General features: G+C 32.3%; 1 protein-coding gene across 1 annotated transcript in view; it reads right to left on the minus strand.

Moving 5' to 3' along the window:
* Positions 1-743: 743 nt before the first annotated feature.
* LOC107450817 (sodium/hydrogen exchanger 9B2) overlaps positions 744-12666 on the minus strand; it is a 28271-nt gene continuing 16348 nt past the window's right edge. The window contains exons 7-11 of the mRNA XM_043043051.3: positions 11270-11434; positions 5663-5771; positions 4470-4606; positions 1259-1336; positions 744-1165 (exon numbers count right to left, since the gene is read on the minus strand). Of these exons, the coding sequence (XP_042898985.2) occupies positions 920-1165; positions 1259-1336; positions 4470-4606; positions 5663-5771; positions 11270-11434 (735 nt within the window). The 3' untranslated portion in view covers positions 744-919. The remainder of the gene's footprint in view (positions 1166-1258; positions 1337-4469; positions 4607-5662; positions 5772-11269; positions 11435-12666) is intronic.

The following is a 12666-nucleotide window of genomic DNA, read 5'->3' on the forward strand; positions in this document are numbered from 1 at the left end:
ATTTAAACTTTTTTTCTTCTTTTTTTTTAACTCAAGAAATTTTCCGGAATTTTGACTTGGGCTCACAATCACCCCTGCATGTTAATATTTTATTTCCAGAACTATAGTCTATATGTTTCTTGAAGTTAAGTATTACAACTTAGTTTTTATTTATTTATTTGTAACTTTAATTTTCTTTGGTGCAAAAAATTCAAGTATCTGGTTGAAATTTAAAAAAAAAATATGGCTTGTACCCTTTTAAATTAGTTTTCTGGGGGCCCTTATCAATTATAATTTGATTTGGTGGAAGGGAAAACAATAATTGTTACTCTAAACCTCTTCTTGGGGTCTGAGAGAAGAGAAATTCTAAAGTATGAATATTTGTAGCAAGGAAGGACATTTTAGGATATTTGCTTGCTCAAAATTGTAAAAGAAAAAGTTATTATTTTTTTTCATTTTACTTCACAATTTTTTAAACATATTTTCTACACGTCCTAGCCTATCTATTCCTTCTTAAAATCTTCTAAATAGTTTTAACTATTTAGCCAAGTTTTTGATTGAAAAAGGAAGGCTGGTGCCTAGACCTTTTCATATAAATAAAGCCTTATAAATTGATGAGACTAAGTACTATTTATTTGATATAATGCACCACTAATAATATATCTGACTAAAATCCTGTAAAGTTTGGCTCTACTTTTGTTAAATATTGTACTTCAACTATGTCACAGAAAAACACATTTTTATGATTCAATGAAAATGTTTGGTTAGATTTTGAAAATATTTATTCGCATTTGATGAAAAAAAATCTATCTACAATGATGTATGTTTAATAAGAAGAAATCTTGTTAGATAATGTAAAAACACCCTTTGCAAATATTCTAACAAAGGAAATGTGTATTTTTTTTTTTTTTGTACTAAAAGCAAACAACTTTCAATATTTTTACAACTTTGAACTATCTAGAGTTTCTTCCTTAATAGTTGGCATTTTCATTTCATGCTTTGATTTATTTGTTACATGCAAAGTTTCGTACATAGTAATATTACTGCTGTCTTTATTATCTATATCCAGTTGCTCATCCAATTTATTAGATGCATCAGCTTCTAATAATCTTGGTGCCAGTAGAGAAATTGCTGTTGCTCCCAATGGTGCAAGTATAAAAATGGCAAGAACAGCTACTGTAAGAATCTAGAAAATAATTTGAAGTGATTTTAGCTAACTTTGTATTTGTAATAATATTTGAATAATGGTTTTCATATTTTGTAAATAAGCGTTTCTTACTACAATTCCGTATTCCACAAACTCTGGGCCTAGCTTAAGTCTTCTTGCCATTGCCAATGGTGTCGGGCCTATAGCAGCCTATAAATGCACAACTTAATAATAAACACAAGTATTTCATTAATGTGATTAATTTTTCACCAACAATGTAGTTTAGTTTTCATAATATGTTAATATAAAGGGTATTTATATTTGGATCTGAAGTCAAGCATAGTGCCTTTTTAAATCTAAAGTTGCAGGTAAACGAATGATTTATCCATGCATTATAAACAAATTAATTAATGCTATTAACATTTTACTGGAGAATAATAAGTGTTTACCTTTCTTAGATGTTCTTATTATTCAGAATTGCGATAAATTTCTTATTACAGTTTATTGAGCACCATTTGCGGTTTCAGCTCCCTCTTTATAATCTTTCATTCCATTCCCTTAGCCGAAAGATTACTAGCGCACTTGCTTACCATGCTTCTAAAATTTGTTTAATTAGTTATCTCCTTACTGTAAAACTATTTTGCTTTAAAGCTATCGTTGTAGGTCACATTTTCCTTCTAATATTATTGATTCCATTTATATAAAATAAATCTCACAATACACCTAACTCTCTAATTCAAACTTTAACTCCCTGGTGGCTTAGAGAAAGAGCAAAATTTGGAGAATGTTTCTCCCCTATATACTATTTCTCTATCGAAATACGTGGAAAAACCGGTTTTTCTATACCGAGAAGACTTTAGGTTAACATAGGACTTTTTACGTGCAGAACCGTCAGTTGATTAACAATTTAATTGTTTATCATCTGGTTGTTTTACCTTGTCATACCAATATCAGTCCACAAATCGCTAATATTTTGAATATATTCGAGTTTAAAAGCGTTTTCTCCCCTGTACCTTAAAGAACCTATTGCTGCTGTTAATGGCTGCAGAACCGTCAGTTGCTTAACAATTTGATTGTTTATCAACCGGTTGTTTTACCTTCTCATACCAATATCTGTCCCCAAATCGCTAAGATTTTGAATATATTCGAGTTTAAAAGCGTTTTCTCCCCTGTACCTTAAAGAACCTATTGTTGCTGTTAATGGCTGCAGAACCGTCAGTTGGTTAACAATTTGATTTGCTGCTGTTAATGGCTGCAGAACCGTCAGTTGGTTAACAATTTGATTGTTTATCATCCGGTTGTTTTACCTTCTCATACCAATATCAGTCCCCAAATCGCTAAGAATTTGAATATATTCGAGTTTAAAAGCGTTTTCTCCCCTGTACCTTAAAGAACCTATTGCTGCTGTTAATGACTGCTGAACCGTCAGTTGGTTAACAATTTGATTGTTTATCATCCGGTTGTTTTACCTTTTCATACCAATATCAGTCCCCAAATCGCTAAGATTTTGAATATATTCGAGTTTAAAAGCGTTTTCTCCCCTGTACCTTAAAGAACCTATTGCTGCTGTTAATGGCTGCAGAACCGTCAGTTGCTTAACAATTTGATTGTTTATAACCCGGTTGTTTTACCTTCTCATACCAATATCAGTCCCCAAATCGCTAAGATTTTGAATATATTCGAGTTTAAAAGCGTTTTCTCCCCTGTACCTTAAAGAACCTATTGCTGCTGTTAATGACTGCAGAACCGTCAGTTGGTTAACAATTTGATTGTTTATCATCCGGTTGTTTTACCTTCTCATACCAATATCAGTCCCCAAATCGCTAAGATTTTGAATATATTCGAGTTTAAAAGCGTTTTCTCCCCTGTACCTTAAAGAACCTATTGCTGCTGTTAATGGCTGCAGAACCGTCAGTTGCTTAACAATTTGATTGTTTATCATCCGTTTGTTTTACCTTCTCATACCAATATCAGTCCCCAAATCGCTAAGATTTTGAATATATTCGAGTTTAAAAGCGTTTTCTTCCCTGTACCTTAAAGAACCTATTGCTGCTGTTAATGACTGCAGAACCGTCAGTTGGTTAACAATTTGATTGTTTATCATCCGGTTGTTTTACCTTCTCATACCAATATCAGTCCCCAAATCGCTAAGATTTTGAATATATTCGAGTTTAAAAGCGTTTTCTCCCCTGTACCTTAAAGAACCTATTGCTGCTGTTAATGACTGCAGAACCGTCAGTTGGTTAACAATTTGATTGTTTATCATCCGGTTGTTTTACCTTCTCATACCAATATCAGTCCCCAAATCGCTAAGATTTTGAATATATTCGAGTTTAAAAGCGTTTTCTCCCCTGTACCTTAAAGAACCTATTGCTGCTGTTAATGACTGCAGAACCGTCAGTTGGTTAACAATTTGATTGTTTATCATCCGGTTGTTTTACCTTCTCATGCCAATATCAGTCCCCAAATCGCTAAGATTTTGAATATATTCGAGTTTAAAAGCGTTTTCTTCCCTGTACCTTAAATAACCTATTGCTACTGTTAAAGGCTGCAGAACCGTCAGTTGCTTAACAATTTGATTGTTTATCACCCGGTTGTTTTACCTTCTCATACCAATATCAGTCCCCAAATCGCTAAGATTTTGAATATATTCGAGTTTAAAAGCGTTTTCTCCCCTGTACCTTAAAGAACCTATTGCTGCTGTCAATAGCTGATGTATTAATCAAATTTCGTGTCAGTGTTGTATTCCTTGTATTGGATGAACTAAATGGGAAAAGAACACACAAAAAATAAGAAAAATACAAAAGATATGTTCAAAATTAGGATATTAACTAACCATGCATTGTCTTGAATGTTTACACAACTTTAAGTGATTTTTTTTTTTTTTTTGCTATTTTTTTCACTTTTTTTTGGTTCTATAATAATGATTATTTATTCATTGTTTTTAAATGTACTTATCGCTCCTGAGATCTAGATTTTACTATTTTACACTTGAGTTGAAAGCGTGTGAGAGATTAGAAGTTGCCAGATATAAATTTATACATTTTATTTCTTGAGTCTTGCAATCTGTATTTTTAAGTTTAAGAACAGTCGCTTTTTTTTTAAATCCGTGTCATCACTCATTTTCTTAAGATTAACATGTTAATAAAATATTCTAACATAAAATTATTATTTATAACTAAATGCTCTTTGTTTTTGTAGAAAATAGTGATTAAAAAAGAAGGGGGGAAAGAAACAAGTAATGAATGAAAAACAATCAAGGGGGTTTTTAGCATAGCAAGCTGAGGACAAAGTTTCTGAGTTTTTTTTTTTTTTAAATATTTATATTTTCTGTTCTACTTACTTGAACTGTGGCTTTCGGAAATCCAGCAAATGTGATAAAAATTTGTTCTTTAATCGTCATATCAGAACTGCAGGCAGATAACATTGAACTAACTATTCTTGCTGCAAGAGCAGAAAATATTGTAGCCAAAGCCAATCCTATAAAACCAAATTGGAATAAATCGGGCTCCATGGAAAAATTGTCAAGGTCTTTATATGCAAATATTTAAAAATTAAACTGCTATTTATAAATAGTGAAATTATATATCATCTGTATTATTAAAACTCAAACTTAGTAAGCGTATGAAAATATTCACTTAGCGATTTTTAAAAAAGTGTGAATACTTTATTAATATCTAAGCTATTTGCCAGTTCTAACACCCCTATAGGTCCTTATTTTCCTTATAAAAGCCTCTTCATTGCTCTGAATATAAACAAAAACTAGTTCTGGTGTGTGCGAAGAGTATTTTCCTTCCCTATAAATACACTAAGCAAAGCATGTTACGGAATAAAACTGGTTGAATCTCTTGCTTTGACGATCGATTTACTTAAGAGGCCTGTTATGAGAGAAACATTCCAAACGAAACAGTCAAGTGGTTCCGCGCGTAGTCTATTGCATTACAGTCGATTTCGAACCACTAAAATAAAATTTTATAATCAAATGTACAGTTTTGTTTATATTTATTTATAGTGAGCCATGGTGGCTCAGGAGATAGAGCGTTTGCCTTCCAATGAGGTGAACCTAGTTCGATTCCCAACGATGGCTGATCGATATGAATTTCGCACTCGGCTCGCACCGACCACAGTGCTGACGTAAAATAACTTCAGTGGTAGACGGATCATTGGTAAGAGTCCCCTTGTCGTCCGGCTAAGTGTTTTTTCATCTCCATGTAACTCAAAATTAGGTTAGTTCCATCAAAAAGTTATCCACGAGGGCAATTTTCTCCCAATACTTGATCCAGGAGTTCCCTTGTCTTCTGGATTGAGTTGAACATTGATAGACATAAACCCAAAAATTGGGTAGGCTGTTCAACGAGGGTTATAAAATGTGATAAAATTTTTTATAGTGTTCATAGATTTGTTTAAACAAAACTAGTTTTTTTTTCTTTCAAAAGATGCTACATTTTCTCATGATTATTAGCTCTTGATTATTTAATGATAAAGATTATTTTTCTTGCAATTGCTTGTTAGAAAGTTAGCATTTTCTAATCTTACCAATGGTTTGTGGCTCCAGATAATCAATTCGAATTTCTGAACCAATTAATCCAAAAAGAAATGGCTCAATAATCCTCCATATGAAGGCCAAAGCTTCGTTCACTGGATTCTGTAAAAAAATATCAATTTGGAGATCATTAACATAATCATCTGTTACATACTAGAAAAAGTCCACATTCTGGAAATATTAAAAAATTGGTGACAACTGCTTCGTGAAGTTATTAAATTCGTTAGGCTTTAATTTCATGTTAGAATTTAGTTGTAGCGCAGATATTTAATTTACAAAAAAAAAAATTTGGTCGAATTAATAAGTTAAAAATTTTTTAAATTTTATGGGAAAATGGTTAACCTGAAAAAGCTGCCAAGTTTTTTGGTTCTGCTTATAAATTTTATTTAAAGTAGAGAAATTAATTCTTTACTTTTTTATTTTTGATTGAATAAATTTTATTTTAATGACCATCACCAAAAATAAAGGATTTAAATAAACCTGCTTAAAACTTCTAGGATGCCAACTTGCTCAGCTTTGTAAAAAATTATATATATTCTAATTGTACTGAAATTCGAGATATTTTTAGTTTAGTTATTTTAATATTTAGTCATTTTTTCACCACTGCTTATCAAAAGTTCAAAGTATCATATGAAAGGCTACTTTATTGCAGTTATCTCGTATTGATACTTTTCAAGAGTGAGCGTAATTATTGTTTTTCAGAAAGTTTCATTATTTAATAACAGGGCGCGTAGCGTTTTTAAGAAGTGCTTAAAGGTGCTTATTTTCGATTTTCGTTTTTTAAAAGCCCTTGAAGGTGCTTTTTTCATTGGGTGTTTTTAAAAAGTGCATAATTTTTTCCTCTTTCAAAATAAGATTTTTCCTTTACTATGCTGATTTTCACTCAAAATTATTCAAAAAGACACAGTTCACATTATTCTATTCAACACTTTCACAATTAATTCAACCCCAATCTATTTCGGTATATTGTCAGTCCGTAGCGTATGAAATCGCCATTCGTTTTACATAATTTAAAATTTCATGATTTTTGACAATCGTCAAAAACAATGCCAAAAGGTTCTTTGACATGACGGTTAAAACAAGATAAAACTGCCAATTGTCAAAAACTTTCCAACCCTGCCTAGTCCCGCAGTGGACTGATCATTAAGACACGGTTCCCAGCAGATCACCGAAGTCAAGCATCACTGGCTGCGGTCAGTGTGCGGGTGGGTGACCACTTGGATCAGCCTGCGTAGGGACTGAGGGTGTGCGGTATTGATCTTCGTTAAACTGTTCGTGCTCGACTTCGCGTGCAGGTCGTCGGGCTACCGAAGCGGGGGTGCCATCCCCTCTGCAGAGGATCAAAATTGTGATGGCATGTCTTCGGATCATCCTGAGGGACGTTTCCCAGACCGTCGCCAATAGCCCATTGTGCAGCTCTAGTGCGACGTAAATGAACAACAACCAACCCTGCCTAATTATATTTTTTCAAAGTGCTTAAAAATATGTTTTGAATGCTTAAAAGGTGCTTATTTTTTGTTGAATAAGTTGGTTACGCATCCTGATATATTAAAATTTTTGCAGAAAGTGGAGCAATTGGCATCCCTGTACTTCCTAGGAATCGTTCTCCAAGTCCCAATTAAATTTGGTTTATGTAAACTTGGTATTCTATGTAGGGAAACACATCTGAAGAGTAGCCCGTAGAAGCTGCAAAAAGTCACTCTATATACACACCTCCTAGAAGAGAGAAGGCCAACCCATGAATTAATTATTGTAGTCCGACGTAACAGACATAAACTGCGCAGTGGGTGTTATTAAGAAAGATGTCACAACGTTTGGGCTACTAAATTGTGCAGCTGGAGAAAATACGTTCGTTCTACCGAAGGACCGAATTTCTAATTTGTGGTAATCTGTGCGGAGGTCTTCTCTCTTCTAGGAGCTGTTGGGGGAATGCAAATCCCAACTAAATTCACTTTATGTCAACTCAGTCTTTCCCACCCACACCATATCTGCTTCGTTAATTATTCAAATTACTCTTCACTCAGGTGGATATCTTGAAGCACACATTTGTATATAGGCATATGTAAAGAGTATATAGCATAGTATATCTGTACATAGTCATCTGTATATAGGCTTTGTCTGGCTGCTTCATGAATAAAAGCTGCTAATAGCAGAGTGAATGTGTTTAACTATGTGTGTCCTTTTTTAAATCGATGAATGAATATAAAAATTTCAAAAACAAGAGCCTGAAAAGATTAATCTTGTAGTAGCTAATTTTATGTATAATGTATGATTCTTTGATTTAGAGTCATTTTCTGCAGCACTATTTGCTCGTTCCGAATATATTAAATATAGGAATCTGTTTACCGGTGTGACCCAAACCCTAGAACTACTGAGGAATTTCTGGTTTTTGCATATCCCGTCGACCATTTTTGCCAGTTCTAAAAATAAATTTGGTTTTGGTCAAAGTTAAATATTTTCCCATATTTTGCATGCAAAAGTTATATTCTTAATTTGTTTATTTCCTAATGACCAATTGGTTACTTGCATCTCGAGAAGAAGACGATCACTGATACTCAGACATGTGACCTATGTGTGATGGTATATAAACAAGATGGCGTGTTACATTCGAATTAAATTTCTCCTCATAAGTTAGAATGTTAATTAATAATATGTTATTAATGTTAGAATATGAATGTTAGTTAATAAAATACGTTTATGAATGTTAGTTAATAAAATACAACGCCGTATCGCACATCAAAATTGTTAAAATATATTTCTTTCTCATCTGTCTTTTACTTTCTATGTCTTTTACTTCATTATTTGTTTATGCAATATACTTTATGTATTGTAACCGTGACATATTTTAATTTTGTGTACCTGGCAATTGCAATGCATAATTAGTTTGTTTGTGTTCTACATGGCTTATGAAAAAATATAGAATGTGTCAATTAAGAGAATTTAAGATGGACGGGCTTGGCTTACTCTAAATAGAATGGAAAGAACAGTCGCTAACGTAAACAAATGCCACATTTTAGCAACTAATCAGGATCGAGATACCCACAATACGTCACTTGCAGGTATTTCATTACCTCGTATGTAAAAATAACTTTGGAAGGTACCGAAATAACTCAGGCGTGGCGTTGGCCTAAATTGGTCGAGGAATTAATATGAAGAATCGAATTTCCGTACTTTAAGAAAATATTTTTTTAGTGGTAGAAAAAGTACGTGTTAATATTGTAATAAATTAAAATTTAAAGATTTTTAACAACCACTACACGTATATAATTTAAATGGTTAGATAAAAGAACTAATATTTTGATAAGTTCTAATAAATGTTTAAAATTAAACAAAATATTTTATTTATGTTTAAAAAAACTCTTCTTTAGTAATTCATTTTTTAAAAATAATTCAAAAAAATTGAAATGCTGGAGAGTATGCTAATGCAGTATGTTCCCTAAGGCTGTTTCCCGGAACCTTTGGTTTCCGTGGTAAAGTCGCAGATAAAGTTTTTTTTTTTTTTTTTTTTTTTTTTTTTTTTTTTTTTTTAAACCAGTAATAATTTTTTAAAACCTGTAACCAACCATGTATCCAACCAATAATCCATTAATATAAGGCATATTAAGGTTGTTTTTATGAAATTACTTCTGGGAAATAGCATTAAATTGAAATAGGAAATTTTAAAATATATATTTTTTTCCAATAGCAATACATTGAACAAATTTCTAAACGATATGCATTTACAAATTATTGCATCAGTATTTCTAATCGAATTTTAAAATTCAAAATAAATAAACTGAATTCAAGGGGAGTAATGAACTATTATTTTTTTCTGATACCTTTTTTCCCAATTTACGACAATTCTTTTTCAAAAATTATAATTCAGCTTATTTGATTCAACTTAAACGGCAAAAAATTTTAGACTTGACTTACACAGTGAAAAACGTTGCAACTGCAGACTTTGTGAATTCAACTGCTTAACATGAAACCTAATTTTCAGATTTATTGTTGAAAAAATAAAAAAATAAAAATTTCATTCACTTTAAATGTTTCTGAATTACTTTGAATTTGTTTTTTGTTTTTTTCGTTTGCATATTTACACCTGCTAATGAACGTTTTTTCAGGATTTCGCCGAAATAAGTTCAATAGTTTAGGGTTCCGTGGCTGAAAAAATTTGGTTTGCTCCGTGCTAATGTACCAACTTTCATAACTTTAATTAACTATTTTTACTTAAATGTTTAATGGCAATTTGAAATTCGTCATTATCCCTTTCATCAAGAAAGACGAGATAACTCGTCTTACAGGAATATTCATTGTACGCTGGAGACGATATAAATCGTCCTTTACACAAAGTCTTTTTCAATAATATAGAAACCTTTCTAGCGACTTATTTACCAACATTTAGTAAAGATTATTATTTTCATATTAATATTTTTATGTCTGTAAACACAAAAAGAGAATTGTTATTGAAAGCAATTGATTATTATTTTTTTAAATGTTAAAATTTGTTTCAATTTTAGCGCAGATGGTGAGACAAAGGTGAGCTTTTGTCACGATGAAAGTGTTAAGGAGGTTAACTACATTCCAGGTACTCCATAGCACAATTTTTTAGATTTCGCAACTTGATGTAGTTTTTAAATGCTGATGCTAATAATATTAAAAATAATTACTTACAATTAGTACTTTTATAGCTATGAAAGTGTTAAGGAGGTTAACTACATTCCAGGTACTCCATAGCACAATTTTTTAGTTTTCGCAACTTGATGTAGTTTTTAAATGCTGATGCTAATAATATTAAAAATAATTACTTACAATTAATTCTTTTATAGCTATGAAAGTGTTAAGGAGGTTAACTACATTCCAGGTCCTCCATAGCACAATTTTTTAGTTTTCGCAACTTGATGTAGTTTTTAAATGCTGATGCTAATAATATTAAAAATAATTACTTACAATTAATATTTTTATAGCTATGAAAGTGTTAAGGAGGTTAACTACATTCCAGGTACTCCATAGCACAATTTTTTAGTTTTCGCAACTTGATGTAGTTTTTAAATGCTGATGCTAATAATATTAAAAATAATTACTTACAATTAATACTTTTATAGCTATGAAAGTGTTAAGGAGGTTAACTACATTCCAGGTCCTCCATAGCACAATTTTTTAGTTTTTGTAACTTGATGTAGTTTTTAAATCCTTATGCTAATAGTATTAAAAATAATTACCTATAATTAATTCTTTCATAGCGATGAAAGTGTTAAGGAGGTTAACTACATTCCAAGTACTCCATAGCACAATTTTTTAGTTTTCGCAACTTGATGTAGTTTTTAAATGCTGATGCTAACAATATTAAAAATAATTACTTACAATTAATACTTTTGTCGCGATGAAAGTGTTAAGGAGGTTAACTACATTCCAGGTACTCCAAAGCGCATTTTTTTAGTTTACGCAACTTGATGTAGTTTTTAAACGCTGATGCTAATAATATTTTTAAAAAAATTACTTGCAATTCATACTGTAATTTTAATTTCACTGCCATTAGATAAAACGCCTTTCAAAAAATGCAACTATTGGGAGATCTTAGACATGAATAACGAAAGACTGCAATTGAATTTCGAACTTACATGATGCTCTTCCCAGTTCATTCTTTTCCATCGTATAGCGGCAGTGAACGGTAATAGAATGCAGCCTAAAGCACCTGCTGACCCTGCATTCAATGCCTGACTTCCAAAGAAAATACACGTTGATCCAAAGACCAACATCAGAACACGAAACACTGCTCTACTTTTCTGAAAGAATACAAGATAAAATTAAAATATGATGTGGGGTGTTCCTTATTTACTTCCCTTAATACATAGTTTTAGAATGTTAGAAAAAAAATCGAATTGAAAAAATATGGCATTAAATGTCACAAATCGGTATTAGTAATCGAAATAAAGTTGTTTAAACATCGACGCATAATTATTAAGGTCGATTAAACAAAAGTACGGTTTTAAATAATCAAAAAGTCTGCTTGCAGGACTGTTTATGCTGGAGAACATTCATCTTTCGTTAGGAATAGCATTTTAGTTTTAATCTTAAATAAATTGGTGCTCAATGAATGTAATCTCACCTTTATAACCAACATTTATAATGATTCGTCAAAATATGATTAAGCTTTGGTTGTTGTTTTTTCTCCCGTAAATGTTATGATTAGTCTCCTAAGGCATAGTTTATTTACTTCAATTTCTACAAAGATTCTAATAACATGCAATAAGGTCTATCTTCACGAAGCCCCCTGTATAGGATTACATCTTACTCTTGTGCTCTACAATATAATATTGCTATTAGTTTTCGGAGAAATACTAATAATTGTTTCCTATAATTCGATTCATTAATATTATAAGTAGATTCATTTGTCTATTACTTGAAAGGAAGATAAGCTTTTAATATATGCGTGGCCGGGATAGCCTGGTTAGTAGGACGTTGGGCTCGTGTTCATGTGAAGGGTTCAAATCCCACCGGTGGAAGAATCCCTGTGCTGTAAATGGTGACTAGTGCACGTTAAATATGTCTGGATCACAAAATCTTCCAAGTTCTCATAACGAATCAATACCTCTGGGGGTACTAAATTGGAGATTGATCATTTTTTGGTTCAGGTCAGAATTACGATCTGAGGATAAATGAATGGAATCCCTGTAAAACGGGCCGTGACGTGTGCGTGGTTAAAACCGTATTCTTGGCCATAGATGGTACCACTAACAAAAAAGAAACTCATCCTCTGCCCTAAAATTTCACTTGATTTCAAGCAGACTTGCTTGTAATGGCAAGTGGCATAACTAGGCCGCGATGGCTCAGGGGATAGAGCGTTCGCCTTGCAATGAGGTGAACCGATACGAATTCCGCATCCGACATGCACCGACCACAGTGCTGACTTAAAAATATATCCTCAGTGGTAGACGGATCATGGGTTAGAGTACCTTGCCGACCGTGGGACGTTCTCGTGGTCTTCCTCTCCATGTAACGCAAATGGTAAGTTCCA

Source organism: Parasteatoda tepidariorum, chromosome 8 (assembly GCF_982258835.1).
Source record: "Parasteatoda tepidariorum strain Cologne lab strain chromosome 8, Ptep-v5.0, whole genome shotgun sequence".
NCBI lineage: Eukaryota > Metazoa > Arthropoda > Arachnida > Araneae > Theridiidae > Parasteatoda > Parasteatoda tepidariorum.